This window comes from Muntiacus reevesi, chromosome 9 (genome assembly GCF_963930625.1).
Source record: "Muntiacus reevesi chromosome 9, mMunRee1.1, whole genome shotgun sequence".
In the NCBI taxonomy this organism is placed as follows: domain Eukaryota; kingdom Metazoa; phylum Chordata; class Mammalia; order Artiodactyla; family Cervidae; genus Muntiacus; species Muntiacus reevesi.
The window spans coordinates 260,204-288,078 of NC_089257.1; the positions used below are offsets into that span (position 1 = coordinate 260,204).

At 64.3% G+C, this 27,875-nt stretch overlaps 1 protein-coding gene across 4 annotated transcripts; it reads left to right on the forward strand.

The window, feature by feature from the left end:
• On the forward strand, positions 1–27,875 carry B3GAT1 (beta-1,3-glucuronyltransferase 1). 4 transcript variants are annotated; one of them, XR_010664388.1, is made up of 8 exons: positions 1–259; positions 19,649–19,741; positions 19,850–19,996; positions 23,185–23,693; positions 24,092–24,388; positions 25,208–25,307; positions 25,886–25,993; positions 26,221–27,875. XR_010664388.1 is itself a non-coding variant. In XM_065944180.1 (7 exons), the coding sequence occupies exons 2-6, from the start codon at positions 19,738–19,740 to the stop codon at positions 25,292–25,294; spliced, it is 1,044 nt and encodes a 347-aa protein (XP_065800252.1). In that variant the 5' UTR covers positions 1–259; positions 19,649–19,737; the 3' UTR covers positions 25,295–25,307; positions 26,221–27,875. The 4 variants fall into 4 exon arrangements, 3 of the variants coding, with proteins under 3 accessions (XP_065800252.1, XP_065800254.1, XP_065800253.1); XM_065944180.1 differs by lacking the exon at positions 25,886–25,993; XM_065944182.1 differs by lacking the exon at positions 25,886–25,993 and having other exon boundaries at positions 24,260–24,388.

A 27,875-nucleotide genomic window follows, 5' to 3' on the forward strand; every position in this document is an offset into this window, starting at 1 on the left:
CCTCCCTGCCCGGCTTCCCGCCCCGCGCCCCCCGCGCGCTCGCGGACTCGGCCGCCGCCTCGCCGAGCGCAGAAGGGCCGGGCCGGGGCGGCGCTGACCCCGCGGCAATGAAGGGGCCTCGGGGGACCCTCAGCCCGAGAGCCCCCGGGGCCGGAGGCGCGCGTGGCCGGGGCCAGCAGTCCGGGGGCGCGGGGACCGGCGCCTAGGGGCCGCCGCCGAGATGGAGCGCGCCGGGGACGATCCGGACTCGCCGCCGCAGGTCAGTGGCCCCACCGCGGCGTACAGAGCCCCTTTATGCGTCCGCATCGGCACCCGCGCCGTGTCCTCCGGGCGCCTATGCGCGCGCCCGTGTGTGTGTGTGTGTGTGTGTGTGTGTGCGCGCGCGCGCGCGTATGGTGCTGCGCGCAGCGGGGCGGCTGGAGAGCTGGCCAGCATCCTGCCGGGGCCAGGAGGCGCCCGCCGCAGTCGGGGGGCTGCTGCGAGACAAGACCTGGGTGGTGCTGGCCGGGGCGTCAAGAAGCGGAAGCTGGCTCTCAGCAGCTGCCAGCCGCAGGCTGGGCTCTTAGCTTGCCTTTTGGGGCCCTTCCTCCCACCTCAGCAGGTGGTTCCTGGCGGCCTGGAGTCGGGGGTCAGCACCGCTGCGCCGGGTGCCCCAGGCTCGTCCCCAAGCCCAGAGGCTTCAGCCACTGGCAAGTTAAGTGTCTGCAACTCTCCCGTGAGGCCGGGGCCTGAGCGGTGGTGAGGGGGTCCAGCGTCAGGATGGGCGTGCAGGGGGTGGAAGGAGTCAGGAGGGAGTTCATCACCAGCCCAACACCTGGGCTCAGGCCTGGGGCCCCAGTCCCCCCCACAACCAGAGCCCACAGCTTAGGGGCACAGACTGATGTGAGGCAGCAGAGGATGGAGGGAGGCCAGGAAGGAGGTGACGGCCTGGGGCTGGAGCTGAGGCTGAGAGAACCCGCCCCCCACCGCGCAGGCACTGGCAGAAACAGCACCCTCCCCAGCCCTGTGCCTGTCCTGCCGTGGCCAGGCCTAGTCCCAGCCCCACGCTGCTTGCATGGATTCTTGTAGAAGCTGGGGCAGCGGGACTCTGGGGATCTCTCTGCCTGGATGCTGAGGCCAGCCTTGCAGACGGCTGGTCGCCCCAGGCTGGTGGGGGCAGCTCCGCGTGGGTACCGGGTGGGTGGGTGGGGAACCCACTGGGAGCTTGACGTGCACTGCTGCCCAGGACTGGGTGGGGATGTCCCCGGGGCAGCCGGTGACATCTTGTGTGTGGCTGCGTCAGGGTGGGGCTCACAGCTCCCTGAGTTACGGGGCTATGGGCGTGTGACTTTACTGGACTGTGGCTCCCACTTCCCCAGATCCACCTTCTGTCCCCCAGGGCTCCCTGCCTCCAGCACAGAGACCGAGGCGTCCCCTCCAAAGCTGCTGAGCTGGGGGCTGTTAGTGGCCTCACTGGACCTGACGTTGAGTCCCCTTCCTTTGTTTAGAACAAAGACCCTTCCCCCGTGAGACCCTCAGAGAGACTGCACTTCACCCAGCCCATGCCCAGCACCCCCAAAGCTTCTGGGGCTGCACACATCCCCCTCTCCCCATCTTGGAGGGCACAGAAGGTTTGCCCCGGTGGTGGAGCAGGGAGGCTTGATGGATCCGTGCCCCCTTTGGCGCCAAGCGGCTGCTGTGCCCATTTCATGCCTGCCTGTGGGTGAGCCCCTCCTTGTTGGGGTGTGTTGGCAGCTCATGGGCGCTGGACTGAACGCACACACAGAGGTTCCGGATGAGCAGCAGAGATAGGCCCATCTGAAGGGGGGCTGGTGGAGACCGGGGGCTCCAGAGGAGGAAGCGGGGGGCCAGCCCTGCCCCCGGCCGCTGTCTCTGGACACACCTGGGTTTCCCCCCATGGTTTTGAGGGGCGAGGGGACCCGGGTGGCTGGCCTTCCCTGGTTGTGAGCACTGGGTGATGAGGAGGGCGGAAGCTTCACAAGTGTGGCGGGTCCAGCGGTGAGCTGACCCTGAACCAGGCTCTAGAGTCAGGGAAGCGTGTTGGTCCAGCTTGGCCAGAGGAGGGGCTGAGCGCTCCCCTCTGCTGAGCGCTGGACGGGAGGAGAGGCCGGGCTCGGGAAGAGAGAATCTGAGAGTCCGAGGCAGGCTGAGCAGCAGCGGGAGAAAGCAGACAAAGACACAGAAGCGTGGGCACCGGGGGCCCAGCAGCGCGGGGGCAGCCTCGGGCCTCCTTCCAAGATGCCCGCGTCGGCAGCCAGCGGCCAGGGCAGGGGGCTGGCCCCCCAAGGAGGATCTTCCCGAGACACAGAGGAGCGTGGGGTTCAGGGGGAGCCCTGGGCAGAAGGGACCCTCTTGCGTGTGCCCACCCCCACGCCTTCTGGGGAGAAGGAGAAGGGAAGCCTTCCTGCAGCCCAGGCCTGCAGGCCAGAAGTCCTCTGCGGGGCCTGCTGAGCATGTGGGGTGGGCACGTGGAGGTGGTGCCCTGCGGGGCACAGGCTGGCCAGGCCGAGACTGCCTCGGTCCCTGTGATCGGCCTGGAGGGCTTCAGGGAAAGCAGAGGCCTCTAGGCCCTGATTCCTGAAGGCCCGGAGGCCCAGGAGCCTGTCCTGCCAGGCTGTCCGTAGGTGAAGCGCTCAAGAGGCGTCACTGTAGTGTCTGCGTCTGCTCCGTCCCCGTGAGCCCCTGGCATCCGGAAGGCTCTGAATGGTGTAGCCGTTCTCAGGCCCACCCTGGGGCCGCCTCACCTGCCTTGCTGCCCACTCTCCGTTCAGACTGCCACCTCCAGTCCCGAGGCCTGGTCCTGCCCCTGCCGTTCTGCTGGGGGAGACACACTCAGGGTCCCCCTGCCAAATGGCAGCAACATGCTTCCGTGTGGAATCCGCGGTCAGTTCGGCCCTTGCACGTCTCATCCAGTGTCCCCCCGAAATCCATGCAGCTGACAGGAACCCCAGGCCGGTGGCGACTGGTGTGAGTGCTGCCAGCTGGCCAGGTGGGCGGGGGCGCTCCAAGCCCATTCCACACTCGCTCACTGAGCACCTTCTGTGCCCCGGGCCCCGGGCCAGGCCAGGGAGGGAAAGCGTCAAGCGGGCCCCAGTCAGATCAGGTTTTCTGTTTAGCTTAGCTTTGGAAGGAAGGACGGTGTGGGTTGCCTTTTTTTTTTTCCTGCAGCTACAGCAAATTTACTTTCCTAATGAGGTTTAGCTCAAGCCAATATTAAAATGAATCTGCTCCCTGAGCGCAGCAGCTGACAGCAGGGCAGTGGCCTCCCCGCCAGGCGCCTGGCAGGGCTTGGGGCTTTGCCGCCCAGAAGCTCGATGGCAGGGAGTCTCAGGGTGGACCTCCAAGAGCTGGCTGGACTGGGGATGTCTTCCCTGAGATCAGAGCGCTAAGCAGGGGGTCTCCCGCCCCACAGTCAGGGGACAGGGGCCCTGGTCCTTGTTCATGAAGGAGGGGGAGGGGCCGGGGCCATGGGGATCAGAGGGCAGGTGTCAGGAGGGACCCAGCCTGAGGTCCTTGTGGACCCTGCCCAAGGTTGAGCACGTGCCATTGCCTCCTCCTCCTCCCCACCCCCCCACCCCCCGTTTTGCTTCCTTCCGTGGGGAGTGGTGAGCGCTAGTCTGTTCACTTACCCAGCACTGGGAGCCGCAGAGCCCAGCTGGACGTGGCATGGCTGCCCCATTCCCCGGCAGGCATCCCCCAGTCATGCCAGCACTTTCTGTGAGCTCAGGCATGCACGGGGCTTGTGGCCGCCCCGCAGGACAGCACGGACGCTTCCAGGATGAGCCCAGCGTCCCTGAGTGCCCCTGGCGAGCGCTGCCCTAGGCTCAGCCCTGCGCCTGCAGGCGTGGAGAGCGTGGGCTGTGGGACGTGCACCCTCTGCATCCACGCTGTATGCCCCGGGGCCGCCCCTGACCGCCTGTGCCCCCGCATGTCTCGTCTCTGAGCAGGATGATAACGGGATGCTTGTGAGGTGGAAAGGAGAATCACAGTGAATCGTGTTACTCACTTGGAGCACGAGCAGTAGGTGCTTTGCTCAGCAGGTATTTTTGCCTCCTTTTTTAAAATCTGGCTGCTCCGGGCCTTAGTTGCAGCACACCAGAACTTCAGCTGCAGACTCTTAGTTCCCGCATGTGGGGTCCAGTCTCCTGAGGGTTGGAACCCGGGCCCCTGCATTGGGAGCGTGGAGTCTTCTCCACTGAATCGCCGGGGAACTCCCAGCGATTTTTAAAATTATTCATTCAGTTAACGTTTCATCCAACAGACACTTGGACGACACGCAGTGTGCCTGCAACGCGGAGGGGCCCAGGTGTGGCCTTGCCTCCATCGCCCACGGCCCTGAACCCGTTCCCTCCCTGTGGTGGGGCCATGGCCGGACGGAGAGCCCGGCACCATCTCGGTCGTGTCCGCCTTTGCGAGTGAGCGCAGCTCCCCCAGCTGCCCCCCAAAGGGCCCTGCTTAGCACACAAGGTTCCAGCCTCCAGGGCGTCTGGGCAGGTGGGGGTGGTGGGGGCCTGGGGTCTCTGCCTGGCTCCCAGCCCTGGTCCTGAGGGAGAGGAGCCCCCGGCCGGGCAGGCCCCGTGACCAGCTGCTGTCCGCCTCCAGGCTCGGCTGTGTCAGCCGCTCACTGCGGACTCAGTCCCGGGGCCTCGTCTCCTCATCTAAAACGACAGCCGCGTGAGGCGTGTGGCCGTGTCCTGCCCCAACCGCACCCTGCCGCCAGTCAGCCCCCGATCAACACCCCAGGAGCGGGGTGGGGGCGTCCACGTCCGCCGAGAGGGCGGGGGGCAGAGTGAGCAGGTCTGGGAGCCGGCAGTGGCCCGGCAGACCATCCGGCCAGAGTTAGGGTTCTGCATCTGAAGATGTGTTCTTTCTAGGGACCAGGAAGCTGCCCAGGGATGTTTCGCTCCTATTTCAGGTCACAGAGCACCCTGGTGCCTGGTCCCGGACGTGGCCGGGTCTAACTCCCGCCTCCAATCTCAGGTCCCCTGTGCTCTTTAGGATGGAGACAGGCCCCCCAGGCGGAGGGCAAGAGGCCCACCATGGGACCGGGCTCCACTCCCCCACCAACCAGCCAGGCCTCTGCTGTCCGCCCGGAACAGCTGGCGGGAGGATGCACCTACACTGTTCTGCCAGGGCCCCAGGGAAGGTCAGCTAGATCAGGCCACAGGTGGCGCATTGAAAATATACAGGAAACTTTAATTAGACCAGTGAATCGCAGCCTGCATGGTGTGTGCACACTCTGACCACACGGTGTGTACACAAGTCTGACCACACGGTGTGCACACACACAGTCTGACCACACGGTGTGCACACACACACTCTGACCACACGGTGTGCACACACAGTCTGACCACACGGTGTGCACACACACAGTCTGACCACACGGTGTGCAGACACACAGTCTGACCACACGGTGTGCACACACACAGTCTGACCACACGGTGTGCACACACACTCTGAGTACACGGTGTGCACACACGCTCAGACCACACGGTCTGCACACACAGTCTGACCACACGGTGTGCACACACCCACTCTGACCACACGGTCTGCACACACCCACTCTGACCACACGGTGTGCACACACCCACTCTGACCACACGGTGTGCACACACAGTCTGACCACACGGTGTGCACACACACAGTCTGACCACACGGTGTGCACACACACTCTGAGTACACGGTGGGCAGACACACTGTGACCACACGGTGTGCACACACACTCTGACCACACGGTGTGCACACACTCTGACCACACAGTGTGCACACACACACTCTGACCACACGGTGTGCACACACCCACTCTGACCACACGGTGTGCACACACACAGTCTGACCACACGGTGTGCACACACACTCTGAGCACACGGTGTGCACACACACTCTGAGCACACGGTGTGCAGACACACAGTCTGACCACACGGTGTGCACACACACAGTCTGACCACACGGTGTGCATACACAGTCTGACCACACGGTGTGCACACACACTCTGAGCACACGGTGTACACACACACTCTGAGCACACAGTGTGCACACACACACTCTGACCACACGGTGTGCATACACAGTCTGACCACACGGTGTGCACACACACAGTCTGACCACACGGTGTGCACACACACAGTCTGACCACACGGTGTGCAGACACACAGTCTGACCACACGGTGTGCACACACAGTCTGACCACACGGTGTGCACACACACTCTGAGCACACGGTGTACACACACACTCTGAGCACACAGTGTGCACACACACACTCTGACCACACGGTGTGCATACACAGTCTGACCACACGGTGTGCACACACACAGTCTGACCACACGGTGTGCACACACACAGTCTGACCACACGGTTTGCATACACAGTCTGACCACACGGTGTGCACATACACTCTGAGCACACGGTGTGCACACACACTCTGAGCACACAGTGTGCACACACACACTCTGACCACACGGTGTGCATACACAGTCTGACCACACGGTGTGCACACACACAGTCTGACCACACGGTGTGCACACACACAGTCTGACCACACGGTGTGCAGACACACAGTCTGACCACACGGTGTGCACACACACAGTCTGACCACACGGTGTGCACACACACAGTCTGACCACACGGTGTGCACACACACTCTGAGTACACGGTGTGCACACACGCTCTGACCACACGGTCTGCACACACAGTCTGACCACACGGTGTGCACACACCCACTCTGACCACACGGTCTGCACACACCCACTCTGACCACACGGTGTGCACACACCCACTCTGACCACACGGTGTGCACACACAGTCTGACCACACGGTGTGCAGACACACACTCTGACCACACGGTGTGCACACACACTCTGACCACACGGTCTGCACACACCCACTCTGACCACACGGTCTGCACACACCCACTCTGACCACACGGTGTGCACACACAGTCTGACCACACGGTGTGCACACACACAGTCTGACCACACGGTGTGCACACACACACTCTGAGCACACGCTGAGCAGACACACAGTCTGACCACACGGTGTGCACACACACTCTGACCACACGCTGTGCACACACACAGTCTGACCACACGGTGTGCACACACACAGTCTGACCACACGGTGTGCACACACACAGTCTGACCACACGGTGTGCACACACGCTCTGACCACACGGTCTGCACACACAGTCTGACCACACGGTCTGCACACACAGTCTGACCACACGGTGTGCACACACCCACTCTGACCACACGGTCTGCACACACCCACTCTGACCACACGGTGTGAACACACCCACTCTGACCACACGGTGTGCACACACAGTCTGACCACACGGTGTGCACACACACAGTCTGACCACACGGTGTGCACACACACTCTGAGTACACGGTGTGCAGACACACTCTGACCACACGGTGTGCAGACACACTCTGACCACACGGTGTGCACACACACACTCTGACCACACGCTGTGCAGACACACAGTCTGACCACACGGTGTGCACACACACAGTCTGACCACACGGTGTGCACACACAGTCTGACCACACGGTGTGCACACACACAGTCTGACCACACGGTGTGCAGACACACACTCTGACCACACGGTGTGCACACACACTCTGACCACACGGTCTGCACACACCCACTCTGACCACACGGTCTGCACACACCCACTCTGACCACACGGTGTGCACACACAGTCTGACCACACGGTGTGCACACACACAGTCTGACCACACGGTGTGCACACACACACTCTGACCACACGCTGAGCAGACACACAGTCTGACCACACGGTGTGCACACACACTCTGATCACACGCCGTGCACACACAGTCTGACCACACGGTGTGCACACACACTCTGACCACACGGTGTGCACACACTCTGACCACACGGTGTGCACACACGCTCTGACCACACGGTGTGCAGACACACAGTCTGACCACACGATGTGCACACACACAGTCTGACTGCACGGTGTGCACAAACACTCTGAGCACACGGTGTGCACACACACAGTCTGACCGCACGGTGTGCACACACACTCTGACCACACGGTGTGCACACACAGTCTGACCACACGGTGTGCAGACACAGTCTGACCACACGGTGTGCAGACACAGTCTGACCACACGGTGTGCGCACACACAGTCTGAACACACGGTCTGCACACACACACTCTGACCACACGGTGTGCACACACAGTCTGACCACACGGTGTGCACACACACAGTCTGACCACACGGTGTGCACACACACAGTCTGACCACACGGTGTGCACACACACACTCTTACCACACGGTGTGCACACACAGTCTGACCACACGGTGTGCACACACACACTCTGACCACACGGTGTGTACAGACACTCTGAGCACACGGTGTGCACACACACTCTGACCACACGGTGTGCACACACACAGTCTGATCAAACGGTGTGCACACACAGTCTGACCACATGCTGCACACACACTCTGACCACACGGTGTGCACACACAGATCTGACCACACGGTGTGCACACACAGTCTGACCACATGCTGCACACACACTCTGACCACACGGTGTGTAGACACACTCTGATCACACGGTGTGCAGACACACTCTGACCACACGGTGTGCACACACAGTCTGACCACACGGTGTGCAGACACAGTCTGACCACACGGTGTGCACACACACAGTCTGACCACACGATGTGCACACACAGTCTGACCACACGGTGTGCACACACACAGTCTGACCACACGGTGTGCACACACACAGTCTGACCACACGGTGTGCACACACACAGTCTGACCACACGGTGTGCAGACACAGTCTGACCACACGGTGTGCACACACACAGTCTGACCACACGGTGTGCAGACACACTCTGACCACACGGTGTGCACACACACACTCTGACCACACGCTGAGCAGACACACAGTCTGACCACACGGTGTGCACACACACTCTGATCACACGCTGTGCACACAGTCTCACCACACGGTGTGCACACACAGTCTGACCACACGCTGTGCACACACACACTCTGACCGAACGGTGTGCACACACACTCTCTGACCACACAGTGTGGACACACACACTCTGACCACACGGTGTGCACACACACAGTCTGACCACACGGTGTGCACACACACTCTCTGACCACACGGTGTGCACACACACACTCTTACCACACGGTGTGCACACACAGTCTGACCACACGGTGTGCACACACACACTCTGACCACACGGTGTGCACACACAGTCTGACCACACGGTGTGCACACACACACTCTGACCACACGGTGTGTACAGACACTCTGAGCACACGGTGTGCACACACACTCTGACCACACGGTGTGCAAACACAGTCTGACCACACGGTGTGCACACACACAGTCTGATCAAACGGTGTGCACACACAGTCTGACCACATGCTGCACACACACTCTGACCACACGGTGTGCACACACAGATCTGACCACACGGTGTGCACACACAGTCTGACCACATGCTGCACACACACTCTGACCACACGGTGTGTAGACACACTCTGATCACACGGTGTGCAGACACACTCTGACCACACGGTGTGCACACACAGTCTGACCACACGATGTGCACACAATCTGACCACACGGTGTGCACACACACTCTGACCACACGGTGTGCACACACACTCTGAGCACACGGTGTGCACACACACTCTGAGCACACGGTGTGCACACACACTCGACCACACGGTGTGCAGACACACAGTCTGACCACACTATGTGCACACACAGTCTGACCACACGCTGTGCAGACACACTCTGACCACACGGTGTGCACACACACTCTGACCACATGGTGTGCAGACACACAGTTTGATCACACGGTGTGCACACACAGTCTGACCACACGGTGTGCACACACACTCTGACCACACGGTGTGCACACACACAGTCTGACCACACAATGTGCACACACAGTCTGACCACACGCTGTGCAGACACACTCTGACCACACAGTGTGCACACACACTCTGACCACACGGTGTGCACACACAGTCTGACCACACGGTGTGCACACACACACTCTGACCACACGGTGTGCAGACACACAGTCTGACCACACGATGTGCACACACAGTCTGACCACACGCTGTTCAGACACACTCTGACCACACGGTGTGCAGACACACAGTTTGATCACACGGTGTGCACACACAGTCTGACCACACGGTGTGCACACACACTCTGACCACACGGTGTGCACACACACTCTGACCACACGGTGTGCACACAATCTGACCACACGTTGTGCAGACACAGTCTGACCACATGGTGTGCACACCCTCTGCCCCCAGGCCTCTGTTCTCTGGTTGCTCTATGGCCTCTGAGCAGGTTGTTCAGTTTTCTTTCATCCTCTGAGCCTCTAATGTGAAGTGAAGTGTTGCTCGCCTAACTCACCCTGTGCCGACAAGGACTTTTTCCTGTTCCCGTAAGCCTCCCTCTGGGAGCCAGCATCCACGCCTCTGTCCCTCCCCACACCCCCAGCTCGAAACCCAGCCGTCTGTACTGTGCGCATGTGTGCATGCACGTCCATGTGTGCATGCCATCCTCTCAACATGTCCTGCGCACTCCTGGGGCCTTACCTGGAACCCGTGGGGCGCGTCCCCTGGACGTGCTCACTGTGTGTTTCTTCATGGAGACACCCCCATGCCAGCCAGAAGGAAGATCTGGCACTGGGACCATGCAGGTGCCACCCGGCCCAGTCCCCAGTGTGTCACTGCTGACCCATCCAAGCACAGCTGTTGGAAACTGGTTCTTTTCTGTGGCAGAAATTCATAGAATCCACAATTAGGATGTACCACCATAACGACTCTTAAGTGTTCAGGGCCTCAAGGACGTCCCAGTGCGTGCCTGTCCAGCTCCAGGACTTCCCCATCCTTCACGCTGGAAGCTGTGTGCTTCCCCAGCCCCCGCCCAAGCTCGGGCCCCAGCCTCTGCCCTGCGCCCAAGTCCCACAACGTTGTGCCTCTGTGAGTGGGTCAGGGGCTTGGTCCAGCTGTGCCGTGCCTCCCGAGCCCAGCGTCCTCCAGGTCTCTGTGTCAGAGCAACGTCAGTGCTGGTCCCTGCTGGGCTGGGTCACTCCATGTGGATGCATCTTGCCAGCCCAGTCCTCAGACGGGCAGGCTGTTTACTGCCAGACTGTGGGGCGGAGGCGGTCCATGGTGGTGTTTTCCCACTGCCCTTCCTGCCCGGGGCTGCAGACACCTCTGTGCTCTGAGAACCAGGCGCCTGGGAGGCAGGGAGGATGGAGCCCTGCCTTCCCTGACCATCTACTGCCAACCGCTGGGCCAGTGTGCTCGACAGCCCTGGAGGAGGGGGAGGCAAGAGCATGGCCACCGCTACAGGTGGGACCAGTGAAAGGACAGCCCCAGGCGAGGAGCCGGCCCCTTGCAGAACCCGCGCGTGGGGCGGCCCTCTGCCCGCACCTCGTGAGGCTCAGCCTGTCTAGACCACTACTGTGTCCCATGCACCTGGGGGACAGAACCACCCTCTGGGGCTGAGGCTGGGGACCCTGCGTCCATCATACCCTCCTCCAGGGTGGGGTCTGGGCTGAGACTGGGACCCTGGATCCATCACCCCCCTGGGGTGGGGTCTGGGCTAAGACTGGGACCCTGGATCCATCATACCCTCCCCTGGGGTGGGGTCTGGGCTGAGACTGGGACCCTGGGTCCATCACCCCCCCCCGGGGTGGGGCCTAGGCTGAGACTGGGACCCTGGGTCCATCACCCCTCCCCCTGGGGTGGGGTCTGGGCTGAGACTGGGACCTTGGGTCCATCACCCCCTAGGGTGGGGTCTGGGCTGAGACTGGGACCCTGGATCCATCATACCCTCCCCTGGGGTGGGGTCTGGGCTGAGACTGGGACCCTGGGTCCATCACCCCCCCCCCGGGGTGGGGTCTAGGCTGAGACTGGGGGCCCTGGGTCCATCACCCCTCCCCCTGGGGTGGGGTCTGGGCTGAGACTGGGACCCTGGGTCCATCACCCCCCCTGGGGTGGGGTCTAGGCTGAGACTGGGGACCCTGGGTCCATCACCCCCCCGGGGTGGGGTCTAGGCTGAGACTGGGGGCCCTGGGTCCATCACCCCTCCCCCTGGGGTGGGGTCTGGGCTGAGACTGGGGACCCTGAGTCCATCACCCCTCCCCCTGGGGTGGGGTCTGGGCTGAGACTGGGGATCCTGGGTCCATCACCCCTCCCCCTGGGGTGGGGTCTGGGCTGAGACTGGGACCCTGGGTCCATCACCCCTCCCCCTGGGGTGGGGTCTGGGCTGAGACTGGGACCCTGGATCCATCACCCCCCAGGGTGGGGTCTGGGCTGAGACTGGGACCCTGGGTCCATCACCCCTCCCCCTGGGGTGGGGTCTGGGCTGAGACTGGGGGCCCTGGGTCCATCACCCCCCGCCGGGGTGGGGTCTAGGCTGAGACTGGGGGCCCTGGGTCCATCACCCCCCCGGGGTGGGGTCTGGGCTGAGACTGGGACCCTGGGTCCATCACCCCTCCCCCTGGGGTGGGGTCTGGGCTGAGACTGGGGACCCTGGGTCCATCACCCCTCCCCCTGGGGTGGGGTCTGGGCTGAGACTGGGACCCTGGGTCCATCACCCCCCCCCGGGGTGGGGTCTAGGCTGAGACTGGGGACCCTGGGTCCATCACCCCCCCGGGGTGGGGTCTAGGCTGAGACTGGGGGCCCTGGGTCCATCACCCCCCGCCGGGGTGGGGTCTAGGCTGAGACTGGGGGCCCTGGGTCCATCACCCCCCTGGGGTGGGGTCTGGGCTGAGACTGGGACCCTGGGTCCATCACCCCTCCCCCTGGGGTGGGGTCTGGGCTGAGACTGGGGATCCTGGGTCCATCACCCCTCCCCCTGGGGTGGGGTCTGGGCTGAGACTGGGACCCTGGGTCCATCACCCCTCCCCCTGGGGTGGGGTCTGGGCTGAGACTGGGGACCCTGGGTCCATCACGCCCCCCCGGGGTGGGGTCTAGGCTGAGACTGGGGGCCCTGGGTCCATCACCCCCCCGGGGTGGGGTCTGGGCTGAGACTGGGACCCTGGGTCCATCACCCCTCCCCCTGGGGTGGGGTCTGGGCTGAGACTGGGGATCCTGGGTCCATCACCCCTCCCCCTGGGGTGGGGTCTAGGCTGAGACTGGGGATCCTGGGTCCATCACCCCTCCCCCTGGGGTGGGGTCTGGGCTGAGACTGGGGATCCTGGGTCCATCACCCCTCCCCCTGGGGTGGGGTCTGGGCTGAGACTGGGACCCTGGGTCCATCACCCCTCCCCCTGGGGTGGGGTCTGGGCTGAGACTGGGGACCCTGGGTCCATCACGCCCCCCCGGGGTGGGGTCTAGGCTGAGACTGGGGGCCCTGGGTCCATCACCCCCCCGGGGTGGGGTCTGGGCTGAGACTGGGACCCTGGGTCCATCACCCCTCCCCCTGGGGTGGGGTCTGGGCTGAGACTGGGGATCCTGGGTCCATCACCCCTCCCCCTGGGGTGGGGTCTAGGCTGAGACTGGGACCCTGAGTCCATCACCCCACCCCCTGCCGGGTCACCGCCTGCTTGGAGCCGCACCTTCTGCTCAATTCTCCCAGTGTCTCACGACGCAGGCGCAGCTGACCCCAGGAAAGGAATGGGGTGGCAGGAGAGACGGGCGGCCCTGTGTCCGTGGCCCCCACCTCCAAGCTCAGCCCCAAGCCCGAAGGAGGAGCCTCAGCTCGCTCGCCCTGGAGATGGAGGGAGACGGGGCGCCCCTGCCCTCCCCAAGTGCCAGGCGTGCCCTGGCCGCGCCCGGCGTTGGGGTAGGGACAGGGCTAGAGTTGGGGCGCAGGGGGTGCCCCAAGGCCTTGGTGGGCTGGCCCGGCACCTACCCACACCGCGAGCCCGGAGGTCGCGGTGGGGAGGGCTAGCCCTGGCACACACCCCGCTCCTCACCCCTCCCCGGAGTACAGCCTCGTCTGAGGGCGGGGGGAACCTGCTGTGAGAGCCGCCCGAGGCTGGCCGGGCCAGGAGGAGCCAGGGGCCCCGCGTCCCGTCTCTGCCCGACCGTGCGCTCAGCTGGAGTCTCGAGCGGGCTGCTGCAGTCCCTGCTGTGATGTTCCACATCTCGCAGCCTTCGTGGCGGTCTCTGTGGGCCAGGCCCTGTGCCGGGTTCTCCACGGACCCCTCAGCGGATCCCAAAGTGCCCGGTGAGCGTTGCAAAGGAGACTCAGTGCCAGAGACACAGTGCAGCCCCCACGGTGTGCGGGAACCGTCGGGGTCTGGAGGAGCCCTGGCCTGGGGGCTGCAGACGGACGCGGAACCAGCAAGACCAGTGGGTTCACGCAGGGTGTGGGCTGGCCGCGGAGTGCGTGGGGCCGGGCAAGCTTCGGGGGTGAGGCCAAGGGCTCAGAGCGCCAGGTGGTCTCCCCTGGAAACCGCAGGGTGGGTGGGACCCCCGCCCCCCGCCCCCCGCCCCCCGCCCCAAACCGCAGGCCACCAGCTCCAAGGGAAACAGGCAGAGAGAAGCAGGACGGCCAGACAGCGGGGGCAGGGTGGGGGGACAGACGGCCATGCGCTGACACCCCAGCACGGCTGAGCGCAGCCGCGCCCACGGCCCGCAGGCTCTGCACACTGTCCTGGGCCAGCGCGGCCTCGGACACCCAGTCCCAGGCGCCCGGCCCCTGCCCTCTGCCCTCGGTTTCCTCTCAGAGCCCTGACTCCCTCCCCCGCACACCTAGGGTGGTGCCCGGGGGCCCCATGCCCTGCGTGTCAGTGTGTCCTGAGCGTGTCCTGAGCTGCCCCACGCCTCCAGGGCCTGGGGCTGAGTGCTGAGCGCGTGTTCCAGGGTGTTTTCTGCGGCCACACTGGACTCGGGCGGGGCCGTGTCCCGGGGCCAGGGTGACTGCCCGCTGCGTCCACACAGCCTCTCCTGGGGGATGTTCCTCAGAGGCCTCTGCGCCCTGAGACCACGCACGTGCCCAGGAACACTCATGTGCCCACAGACACACATGCACTCACTCAGAGGTGGTGCTGGCCGCGAGCTCACACGTGCACACGTGTGTGACGTCACCCGGGGCAGTGGCTCCGAGGAGCTCGCAGAATGAACCCAGCCCCGCTGCCTCCCGAGTGAAATACAGACTGCATCGGGGGCAGGGGGCTGGTGCTTCGGTCACTGTGGGGCTGAACTACAATCGGACGGTGCTGAGGTGGGGTGCAGTGCCCAGGTGGGGCCCAGGCTTCCTGCAAGGTGGCCAGCGGGCTCGGGGATACTCAGACCCCTGAGCAGGGCCGTGACAGGCCTTGTGGAGGGGACAGCTGCCCGAGGCCCTCCAGCAGCGGCTCTCCACGGGGGCGCACCCCCTGGCCGGCTGCTGTTGGGTGGCCCACTTTCCCTGTGGTCTGTGTCCCCACCTTGAGTCACGCTGCAGGGCACGCGTGTGCTTCGGGCCCAGCCCGGGACACCCAGGACGCACCCCAGGTGACGCCCTCCTGCTAGGGGGCTGTGGGGCGTGTGGACGACCTTCTGCCCGAAAATGGAGACGTCAGTCAAGCCACTGGGGCCGCTGGTTTGTGCCATTCAGATTCCTGCAGTGCAGGGGGCCACGCACATCAGACCCTGTCTCCACTCTCTACTGAGGCAGAATCCAAACCCAATCCCAAAGCTATCTCTGAATAACTGGAAGAAAAACCAAGGAGCCACTTTACGGACTGTTTCCTGACTCCTGCGTGGAAGAAGCCCGAAGCTGTCAGCCCAGCCTGAGCCGAGCAGGCGTCCTTCCACCCTGGCTGGGGGCTGGGGTCTCAGCCAGAGCGGAGGAAGATGGCACCAGGCCTGGGGTCCCTCCAGCCCCCACCGTGAGGGCCGGGGGAGAGCCCCTCCTGGCTGAACCGGGTCCTTGGCGCTGCCCGAGAGGCCAGGCCTGCCGGCAGGAGCAGTGCACATAGGGCGGGTGTGCGCGCTCTGAGACTGACCCGGGCCCTCCAGGCCTCAGTTTCCTAGCCTGTAAAATGGGGCTGAGACTGCCCCGCATGCCTCAGAGGCTGCTGAGGCTTGCAGAGAAGGAACCCTGCCTTCCCAGGGCAGGGCTGCAGCCTCATGGGCTGTCCGAGCCCTCCTGGGGTGGAAGGCCCCCTCTCCCACACACTCCGGGGGTGAGGGCCGAGCCGGGGGACAGTGGCCGCCATGTGCTGCCCCCTCCCCACAGAGCCAGGGGGGCGAGGAGGCCGGGGAGGAGGCTGGGGCCAGCTGATGCATGTGGACCCTCGGGGTGGGAGCCGGCTGGCTGTGGCCTCAGGCTTGTCCTGTGCAGGGGCCGCGGGATCGATGCTGAGTCCTGTTAGGGCTCCTGCGGGTCTCAGGGACCATTTGAGGCCGGGGGTGAGCCGGCCCTTCCTGGCATCCTGCCCGCTGACCTCTGCTGACCTCCGCTGACCTCCGCCCAGCTTCTCCAAACCAGCCCCTCCTCCCGCGCGGCCCCAACATCTGCACAGCCCCGGGCACTCAGCTCCCAGGGACGGGGGCGGCTGCTGTCCTCACGGCCCAGCCGTGTCCCCTCCACCCACTCAGGACCGACGCCCTGGCCTGTCAGCATTGCAGGCAGGCGGGGGGCCCTCTGGGCCGGGGAGCTGCAGCCTCCCCAGAGTCTGTAAGGTTGCTCCTCATCCATCTACAACGGCCCTGCATGCTCTCGTCATCTCTGTACACGCTCAGTCTGTCTGACTCTGCAACCCCACAGACTGCAGCTCACCAGGCTCCTCTGCCCATGGGATTCTTCAGGCAAGAAGACTGCAGTGGGATGCCAAGCCCTCCTCCAGGGGATCTTCCCGACCCAGGGATTGAACCTGGGTCTCCTGCATGTCCTGCATTGTAGGCAGATTCTTTACTGCTGAGCCACCAGGGAAGCCCCTTGTCAACACAGAATATGGCAGAAAAAAGCAATTCAAGCCGGAAAGGAAGAAAGCCCTTGTTTCTATGAGAATTAAGTTGAATGCTCTCCAAAGGTTCCACGAGGAGAGTCCGGGAAAACGTCCTCCAGGCGAGATGAAGACCGTGGGAAACATCGTACAAATGCTGAAGGACGCCGTGCAGGCCGCTCACTGAGGGTCCCCCAGTCGCGGACCACTTCAGGGAAGTCACTGTCAAGGCCGCGGGCACGGTGCCCTGGGGGGTGGCTCCCCGCGGACTGTGAGCTCCCGCGACGTCCTTGGCCTCGCAGGCAGAGCCGCGCTGGCTGGCGACAGGCGCTCGATCGGGGAAAGGACCGCGGGCTGGGCGGTCGGCAGGACGCGCGTGGCTTGTACACATCCCGGTAACTGACCTCCACCACACACGTGCACATACACACATGTACATACATGCACACGCATACACAGTGCGCATGCAGGCACGCGTGTACGCACAGGCACACATGTGCACACGCATACACACTCACATGTGCATGCGCCAGCTCTGCAGTTACCTCCCTGAGTGGCAGGACAGAGCTGTGTGGAGCCTTCCTCCGGGTGCTGATGGCCACCTGCCCGTCCCCACCCCACCCCCTGCCACCGCCACCACATGGCCCCTGAATCCATCAGGGCCCTGCCCACCACCCGTGGGACTAAACCAGCCCCTCCCCAGGTGTGGGGTGCGGGTGAGCTTTCTGCCCGAATCCCTGCAGTCTCAGGAGGCAGGCTGCTGTGAGCCTCGAAGCCAAGCTCGCCCAGCTGCTTCTAGGCGGCCTGCTTGAGGCTGGACCCCAGGCCAGCTGCTCATCACCCCTCCAGGGCCATGGCCCCCGTTCATCCTTGCAGCCCCCTCTCAGACTCAGGCCTCTGGGTTTGGGGTGCTCCACCTGCCCTACCCCACGCCCCCACCCAAGGCCCCCAGACCCGCGGTCTTAGCCACCCAGCCCCAGGCCCGCCCCCCACAGGCCCCCTGCTGGCCAACTGGCTCCCCCAGAGGCTGGGGGCTCCCCGCTCTGCTTCATAACCGCCTGGTAATTAGCTCCACGACTTCGCTGCCGTGCTTATAATAGCCTCCATTAAAGTTATGGGGTTTTCAAGCTGTAATGGCTTCCAAAGTAATTAATGCACAACTGGGTTTATGGTTAAGTTTATTTTTAGAGCTTTCCTGCCTCTCCCTCCTTCCCGTCATAGATGTTTTTACCAGATAGACTGGACGGGATCAGAGCGTCCCCCTCAGGCCGTTGCCTCTGTCCCCCTCCTGCTCTCTCGGAGGGACAGGACCTTCAGGGGGCTGCCCCTAAAGGGGGTCTGGGGCCTGATGCTCCTTCCCCCGCTCCCAGAGGGTCTGGATTCAGGTCTGGCCCCAGCACGAGCCGTCACTTGTGGCCTCGGCTAGCATCGGGCAGAAGGGAATGCGGGAGGACTCAGGGAGTGGCAAGTGCTCCCCAGGGGCAGCCACAGTGGGGGCGGGTGCCCGAGTGCCCAGACCAGGCCAGCCCCTACGGCCAGACGCTGGAAAAGCCCTGGGGGACCCACACCCCGAGGAGGCCTCTCTGCGTGACCCGCGGCGGCCAGCCAGACCGAGGGCCCGACCCGGCGCTCGGGGTCCTACCCGTGGGCTCAGTGTGAGTGGGGCTGGCCGGGGAGGCACCCCGACACCCGGACGAGCAGGCAGTGTGGCCTCTGGCCTCCTCCCGCGGGGCCGCGGCCGGGAGCGTGGAGGCAGCTCAGGGTCCAGGAACCCGCCCCGAGCCTGTGCCATCTGACCCCCGGACCTGTCTGCTTTCTGCTCCAAGCAGGCCATGCAGACGGGCCGAGGCGGCCACCGGGAGCACCCGCCTGCCAGGAGGGCTGCAGGCGAGAGGACCGGGCAGGGAGGAGAGACACAGCACCTCCGAGAGTCCTGCTCAGGCTGGCTCCCAGTCCCACGGGAGACGGATGTCTGCCTGCCTGCGGCTGGGTGGACGGTGGGCTCGGGGACTCGGCCTGCCAGACCAGGCCAGCTGTGGCTGTCCTCCCCCCAGGCCGCCCCTGTGGGCCCAGAGGCATCTTGCAGGGCTCTCAGCACAGAAGTGGAGGGTGGACGAGGGGGTGACAGTCCCCAGGCTGCCAGGAGGCAGGGCGCCAATCCCTCGTCACGAGCTCAGCTGGCCCGGAGGGGAGCTGTCGGCACGCGATCCCCTTGGCTGACCCCCGAGCGCCTCGGCTGACCCCCGGCCATGGCCACAGTCCAGGCCCTGTCCTGCCCAAACTAGCTGAGGATGCACCCTCCCAGAACCCACCTCCAAACGCCACTGGCCGGTCCTCTGAGGACTCAGTGGGAGCAGATGCCTTCATCCAGGCTGTGAAACGAGGTCAGAGCACAAGGCTGTGGCCATCACAGCCACAAGGCTGTCACCCTGAGCACTCGCTGCGTCCACGCGGCGGCAGGCTGCAAGGCTCACAGGCGTTAAAGCCTTGGAAAGTAGGTGCCCTCTTCATAAACGAGCAAACAGGCCCAGGACTGAGCCAGGGGAACCGAGGCAAGGGTGTCTGAGCCCTGAGTGTGCACTGCCCACTTCATAAAAGAGCAAACAGGCCCAGGGGTGAGCCGGGGGAACCCGCCAGAGGTGTCTGGACCGAGGGGGCACCTCCTGTCCTTGGCCCTGCGGGGCAGCCCCCCAGACCTCCGGCCAGCCTCTGTCCCCTCTTGCAGGTGTCCATCCCGCAGGGCTCCTGACCCACCGCGGACGGCACCGCTTCCCAGGCTCCGGTCGGGCCGGACTCCGCAGAGCTGCATCGGCAATGGGTGGGTTGAGCGGTCAGGCCCGTGGGCTGGCGTGCGGCTCCCCGCGGCCCCGTGCCCGGCCAGACCAGCCCACTCATGTGCTTTCCTCCCCCCACGGCCACTGCCCAGCTCACGAGGAGCTGTGGGCCCAGCCAGCCTTGGAGATGCCGAAGCGACGGGACGTCCTCGCCATCGTGCTCATCGTGCTCCCCTGGACGCTGCTGGTCACCGTGTGGCACCAGAGCACCATCGCGCCCCTGCTCACCGCGCGCAAGGGTGAGTCCCACCCTGCCGGGCTCTGCGGACGGGGCGACCGCAGCCTGCAGGCCTGAGTCTCCTGACGGGGCGGCCGCAGCCTGCAGGCCTGAGTCTCCCCTGCTCAGCCAGAGGGGAACTGGGGACGACCTGACTGACGACCGCACCCTTGGGGGCTGACCTGGGGCTTGGATGGTGCCATGCACACAGGCTCAGAGCCTCACAGGCTCTCCTCTGCACCCACGCCGAGGACATGCCCCACAGGAGGGCTGGGGGGTGCACCATGGAGGACTCAGGGGTGGGGCATGCCCCACAGGAGGGCTGGGGGGTGCACCATGGAGGACTCAGGGGTGGGGCATGCCCCACAGGACGGCTGGGGGGTGCACCATGGAGGACTCAGGGGTCGGGCATGCCCCACAGAAGGGCTGGGGGGTGCACCATGGAGGACTCGGGGTTGGGGGGGCGGGATTCCCAGCCTGTGTCACTGAAAGCCTTTCAGGGCGAGAGTCTTCTTTCCCTGGTCTGGAAGCCCTGATGCAGCCCCCAGTCCCCAGAGCAGGCAGGGCCGAGAGCCCCAGTCTGGGGTGGGCGGCCCACACCGTGATGCGTCAGACTGCTCATCCCTGCGGGGCCTGAAGCTTCCTCTGGGAGGGCCGGGCCGAGCACGGCTCAGCGCCCACCGTCCATCAGGCACCGGAGCTCTCCCGGCGTTTCCTCCCCTTGCTCCTTGCAGGCCGAGCTGAGTGGCTCTTGGGATCTCAGTTCCCTGAGCAGGGACAGAACCCAGGCTATGGCAGTGAGAGCGCCAAGTCCTAAGCGCGGACCCCAGGGCCGCTGCTTGTCCTTTTAGGGTTGTTGCTGCAGCACCTCGCGAGGACACCACGTACTTCCGGTCTCGGCAGCGCTTCGGGCTGAGGGGCCCCAGGCTGCCGTGCTCAGCAAGCCGGTCCTGCCTAGAGACGGGAGAGGGCAGCCGCGATGCTGGACAGACGCAGAAGCAGAGGGCGATGGGGGCCCTGAGGACTCGGAGGCGGCGGCAGCCCTGACCCAGCCCGTCTCGGGCTCGCAGAGGCTCCAGGGCTCAGAGCCGCCTGTGGGGGCATGACTGAAGGGCAGACAGGCGAGGGCGGGGGTCAGTGACGTGCAGTGTCCTCCCCGAGCCTCGGTTTCCAAAGCTCTGCTCACAGCAGGATACACTAATCCTTATTTATGTCCTGGTCTGCAGCTGCTCTCTGCAAGCTAGTTTTCTTTTCCCAGTTTGACCCAAAACTCCTGCAGAAAGTCCCCTTGGTTGCCTGGTCCGGTCTCCCCACCCTGCACCCACAGCCCGGGGGCAGGCTCCCACCTGGGCTGTGTGTCCCCAGTGGGGGTCATTAGCCCGTGGGAACTCTCTCAGAGCCAGGGACGCATCTGTCACTCTGGAGCCCCGTGCCCAGCCCCACGCCAGCGCCTGCACCCACACTCGCGTGCTAACGAGAGCCGTAGGAAGCCCGGCCTCCCAGGGCCTTTTTCACTCCCCGCAGGGGATTGCTCCCACCGCCCTTTCCATAGTTGCAAGAAGCCACGAGGAACAGAGCATCTTACCATCCCCCTCTGCACAGGGGAGATGTTGTGAGCCCGGGCTGTGTTCCAAGCCCCTGAACCCACACAGAACCTGGATAAAGGAGACGCAGTTATCAGCTCTCCTTAGCAGCTGCCAGCAGTGACCAGAGGCTAGGCGCCCGGCTCAGGGTCGTGCGGTTAGTGCAGAGCCAGCCGGAGTCTGAGCCTCGGAGCTCGGACCCCGAGGTCTGGCCTCCGACCGTCCCGCTTCCCGCTGAGATGGCCCCGGAGCAACGAGCTCCAAAGTCCTTCACGTGGCCGGACAGGCCTCGGGGGCAGGGGGCACTTTCAGAACGGGAGGGGTTGTGGGCTGTCCCCCCGTGAGGGGCTGCTGGCTCCCCACGGGGACACAGATGTAGGAGAAAGCCTGACCATCAGAGCCACCCTGGCGGGAGCAGGGCACCTCCAAGGGCTCCCATGCCTGCGTGTCACGGAGGCGGGCCTCTGCCCGGCTCCACACACGCCCCTCCTGGGTGCACAGCGTGGTGGGGGCACAGGCAAGGCCCCAGGGGCTGAGAGCGCATGACGGGAATGTGCGGTGTGAGGAGACACACAGGCAGCCGAGGCGGGTCTCCACCCCACCCTCTGGCCCAAACACGGGACATCGGCGGTCAGAAGGGACGGGCTCGGGATCCAGAAGCATCTTGCCCACCAGGGGCAGACCCCCGGGACAGAGTGCCGTGGTGAAGCCCCACACTCTGCAGCGAGGTTCGGGAGCTCGATTCTGGGTCAGGCCCCAGAGTGCCTTCGGGGCAGCCCCCTGCAGGCCCCTTCCCCCTGGGGGAGCAGGAGGGGGACGGGGAGGGGAGGACGGAGGCGACAGCCTGAGAGGGAGGCTCTGATCCCGTCCAGCCTATCTGGAACCCAGGCAAGGTGCTCCTGGACTCTGGGGCCACAAGGCGCATAGCACCGAAGCACTAAAGCTGCCCCGGGCACGAGTGCTGGTGCCCGGGCTCCTCGGCCAGCTCTGGGAGGGGAGGAGGGCATGGGCCGCAAGGCAGGCGCTTCGTCATACAAAACCCGGCACAGACAGGAGCCCAGGGCGCGATGCTGCAGTTTGGCCAGCTGCCCTTAAACAGCTCCAAGTTGTCGAAAGCCAGGTGTAGGGAGAGGTTATCTCTGTGTCATTTGGGAGTCAAAAAGAGGAGGACCCGGGGGAGGGTGTCAGGCAGCCAGCCTTGACCGCCAGCCGCAGCCCCCAGGACCGCAGACAGGCATGCACTGACTCTCCCACAGGAGGAGCAGGGGAGAGCCGGGCGGGCTGGTACCTGTGCCCAGAACCTGTCCTGTACCTAGTACCTGTACCCCCAGTACTCCTGCACCCAGTACCCCTGTACCCAGTGTTAATACCCAGTACCCCATACCTAGTACCTGTACCCCCAGTACCCCTGTACCCAGCATCTCTGTATCCAGTACCCCTGTACCCAGTGCTCATACCCAGTACCCCTATAGCTGGTATCTGTACCCAGTACCTGTACCCCCAGTACCCCAGTACCCAGTATCTCTGGATCCAGCACTCTTGTACCCCTGTACCCAGTACCTGTACCTGCAGTACCCCAGTACTGTCCCCACACCCCTAGCACCACACCCCCTTCTCTAATCTGCAGATGATAGTGGTGACCCCCGGCGCGAGGCGCCACCTGGCACGGACCCCAGGGAGTACTGCATGTCCGACCGGGACATCGTGGAGGTGGTGCGCACAGAGTACGTGTACACGCGGCCCCCGCCCTGGTCTGACACGCTGCCCACCATCCACGTGGTGACGCCCACCTACAGCCGCCCGGTGCAGAAGGCAGAGCTCACTCGCTTGGCCAACACGCTGCTGCACGTGCCCAACCTGCACTGGCTGGTGGTGGAGGACGCGCCGCGCCGCACCCCGCTGACGGCACGCCTGCTGCGCGATACCGGCCTCAACTACACGCACCTGCACGTGGAGACGCCGCGCAACTACAAGCTGCGGGGGGATGCGCGCGACCCGCGCATCCCTCGGGGCACGATGCAGCGCAACCTGGCGCTGCGCTGGCTGCGGGAGACCTTCCCGCGCAACTGCAGCCAGCCCGGCGTCGTGTACTTCGCCGACGACGACAACACCTACAGCCTGGAGCTCTTCGAGGAGGTGCGGGCTGCAGATGCACGCAGACCAGGGAGGGCGGGGAACCTGGCGAAGGGGGTGGAGGCCTGCATGGGGCTCCCAGACCGGCCAACCCGCTGCAGCCTGGCTTCAGGGCGCTGTCTGGCGGAGGGCTTCCAATGGGGGAGGGGAGGCGGGTTCCCCGTCCACCCTCAGTGTCCCCCCACCCCCCGAGTTTGGGAATGAGGACATTGGGGTAGCGGAGGGAGTCCTTTCAGACTCTAAATCGGGGAGACAGAGCTTTTGCAGCAAATGACAAAGCACAGGTCACGTGACAAGGGAAGCACCAGCTGCCTGCAGGGTGGCCTTGCTCACAGCCTTGGCCATCCTCCGCAGATGCCCGCCCTGGGCGGCCCAGGTGTCCTTACTCTTCTCCCCTCTAGATGCGCAGCACCAGGAGGGTGTCTGTGTGGCCCGTCGCCTTCGTCGGGGGCCTTCGGTACGAGGCCCCGAGGGTCAACGGGGCAGGGAAGGTGGTCGGCTGGAAGACGGTGTTCGACCCCCACCGGCCATTTGCCATAGACATGGCGGGATTTGCGGTCAACCTGCAGCTCATCCTTCAGCGGAGCCAGGCCTACTTCAAGCTGCGCGGCGTGAAGGGCGGCTACCAGGAGAGCAGCCTGCTGCGCGAGCTTGTCACCCTCAGCGACCTGGAGCCCAAGGCAGCCAACTGCACCAAGGTGGGCCCCCGCCGGGCCTGCAGCGCAGTGCAGGCCAGCTCCTGCCTGCGAGGCCCTGCTAATCAGGGGCCTGCACTGCCAGTGGACAACCAGCCTCCCTCCCTTCAGGCAGCCACACTAAAGGTGGGCGGGGGGACAAGGAGGGGGCCCCCAGGCAGGCAGAGCCTAGGAGTGGATCCCTCCCTCACCACACATCCATGCCAGACACACCTACATGTGTGCACACACATGCACACATGGGCGCATGTATACACATGAATATACACACATGCATATGCCAGTGCACACGCACCACCATGCACAGACACACAGGTACATGTGTTTGCATGCACACTTGCACATGTCCAGTCTGCACAGGTACAGACACGGGCACACATGCACACGCACACACAAGCACAAATGTATGCACACATGTGCACATATGCATACGCCCAGTACACATGCACACACAGGCATGAACACACATGCACAGATACATCTTGCTTCCAGTTTGGGCTTCTCCGGCTGGGGACCAGGCTGGCACTTAGCTGAGCTGGAGGCCCTAGAACTGTCTCCCTCAAGACCCATCAAAAAGCACAGGGAAGGATGAGAAGCAAGAAAACTTGGGACCACGCTGTCTCTTTTTTGTAGCTGCAGATTTTCTGTTTCCAATAGATATTGTGAAGGCAGCCTATGTACAAAGAGCAAGAATGAGGGGGTAGGTAGAAATACAGAACAATGGAGAAAGTCTTGCTGGAACAAGAGCTGGAGGGGAGGGGCAAGGGTAGGAGGGCGAGGTCGGGGCTGGCCCCACGTGGTCTCCTGTCTCTGTACACACAGATCCTGGTCTGGCACACGCGGACTGAGAAACCGGTGTTGGTGAATGAGGGGAAGAAAGGTTTCACTGACCCCATGGTGGAGATCTGAGCCCCGGACACAGGTAGGGGGACGTGAGCCAGTGACGCCCTGGGTTCAGTTCAGTTCAGTGGCCCACCCAAGCTTGGGTGCAGAGTAAATCTGCCAAGGCGTTTCCTCCTGGTCTTTAATCATGACAGTCATGGCAAAGGCCCCACGTAGTGGAGGAGGCAGGACTGAAGTCAGCAGGTGGCAAGCTCCCCGCACACCTGGGTCCCCGCACACCTGGGCCCCCGCACATCTGGGTCCCCACACACCTGGGTCCCCACACACCTGGCCCCTTCCTTGCTGCTTGGAGGCCTTCACCTCCCAGCACCGCCTCGTGGCGGCCCATTCTGCCCACAAGCCTGTCCCCACATGAGGCCCTGCTGTGTGGACTCACTCGGGCTCTGTCTGCATGGTTTCCCCCTCAGTTGAGGTGGAAGCGTGGACTCCAGAGCCTGGCCCAGCTCCCAGGTTCCCATTTCCCTCATTTTCTTCATTTGCAAAAGGGGTTGTTGGGGCACCAGAAACAGTCTCTGGCGCTGCCCAAATGCTGCTGCTTTTATTTGGTCCTTTAAAATCCTGCACTGAAGTAGTTCACAGGCTCCATCTATGCTTTAGAGGCACAGGAAGGAGACTCAGGAAAGCTGAGTGGATTGTGCCAGTGACCGGCTCAGCCAGGCCCTTCCTGGGGGCCTCCCGTGACCTCAGCAGAGCTGGAGGCTTGCTGTGAGTGGGGCTCTCTTGGTCTTCGGGCCTCCGAGTCAGGCTGCAGCTTTTGTGCAGGAGACCGCGGGGTCGTGACCCCCAGCGTGGCAGATCCCCTGGCCAAGACGAGACCACACTGGGTCAGACAGAGCACGCTCCTGGCTGCTCGGGGGTCGGGGGTGGGGGTGCTCCATGGACCCCAGCTCCCAGCGGCCCCCTCACGCCGCCCCCTCGCCCTCTCCCCTCAGGAGCGCCTTCTGAGACCTGCTCCTGGCCGCCTGCTCTCCCCACGCCGTGTCCCTCCGAGGCGCACTCCTGTGGACTCGCTGCCCCCCTCCCTTCCCTGTGGGGCCTTCAGAGAGCCCGGCCCGAGGCCGGCACGAAGGACGGAGACCCTGAAGCACAGAACCCCCAGACCCGTTGTGCTCCACCCGCCCGGCAGTCCTGCGGAGTCGACGCCATGGGCCCCGAACCAGGGGACTGCCCGGCTGGGACGGAGGTGAGAGCCCCGCGGAGCGGCCCTGGCGCCACGGGGCCCCCCGGCCCCGGGACGGCGGCCCCCAGCCCCTGGCGTCGGGAGCTGCTCCCGGGAGAGGAGGCCGGCCGCCCCCAGCGTGCTTTCCTCACTCCCGCCTGCAGAGCCTGGGGCCGTCTGAGCCCCCGGCAGGCCGGCCCGTACCTCGCCTCGCGGAGGGAGCAGAGCCCCTCCAGGCCCTCGCCCCAACACCCGGCCCCGCCCAGCGCGGAAGGAGCCTCCCGCCCCCGCCACGCCCGGGCCGGGCCTGGGGAGGCAGGCGCCCCCCACCAGAGCCGCCGGCGGGGCTCAAGGGGCAGGTGGGCCAGGAGCAGAGAGAGGAAGGGCCGGGCGGTGGCCTTCCCGCCCCCGGCCGGGGGCTTTGGCCTAGCGGAGGGGTCACAGAAGGGCACGGCGGTGACCTGGACCCGGAAGGCGGAGACCGAGCCCAGACTGCTGGCAGATCGTGACACAGTGGGAAACAAAACCTCGCTTCTCCCTAATGGGGCGCGCAGTCAGCTGGCTTCCAGTCCCACCCCATCCCCCCCACCACGCAGCCCCCCGCCAGGAGGGAGGCGCTGGTTCCCCTGCCTTCCCCGCGGGCCAGCCCTCTGCCAGCCCCCACTCACGCTCCTGACCGCCGGAAGCACAATTTTCCTCCCCTGAGTGGCAGAGGAACGGCCCGCGCCCCCTGAACAGGTGTTTACTTTTAACGCTAACAGCCCCCACCCCCCTGAACCTCGCCGGAAGGGTCCGAGGGCTGCGGAGAGCCTGCTCCTGGGTATCGGGGGCGGTGGCCTCCGCGCAGCGACGCCGAGCGCCAAACAGTATCGCGGCCTGTGCTGAAAGGGGTTTACCTCCTCACCGTGGCCCCAGGAGCAATCCACGGCCCCCTACCCACAGCCCTGAGCCGCTTTGCGGGGCACACGGGTGCCTGGGAACCACGGGGGTGACAGCGACCAGCTGAGTGGGTGAATTTGCGGCGGGCATCGCGGCCTCGCTCGCCTGGACCAACCCTGGACGCTGGGTCAGCTGGCCTGGCTGGGCCACTGTCTTGGCCAGAGAGACAGGGCTGGTTTTCAGGAAATTGGTGATGAACCACAAAACGGGATCGTCTCTTTTTTTTTCTTTTTGGCAGATACTAGTTCGGTTGTCTTCACCTAACACCCTCTCTTAGCTGCATGTGTATTTATTTACAGTTATAACCCTGGTGGACTGCAGCTTCCGTCTTCATTGGGAATGAGTTCGTTATGAGCCAGGGTTGGGTCCATGACCACAGCTTGTTTGCTCCCCCGTCGGGAGTGGGGGTGCAGAGCCCCGAGGACACAGGGAGGTGGGCGGCCCCCACAGCTGCACCGTCGGTCTGTTTTAATTTAACTGTATTTAATT

Coding starts and splice junctions, on each gene's coding strand:
- B3GAT1 (XM_065944180.1), top strand. Junction 19,997..23,184: donor CCTGCTCACCGCGCGCAAGG/GTGAGTCCCACC, acceptor TCTAATCTGCAG/ATGATAGTGGTGACCCCCGG. Junction 24,389..25,207: donor AGGCAGCCAACTGCACCAAG/GTGGGCCCCCGC, acceptor CTGTACACACAG/ATCCTGGTCTGGCACACGCG.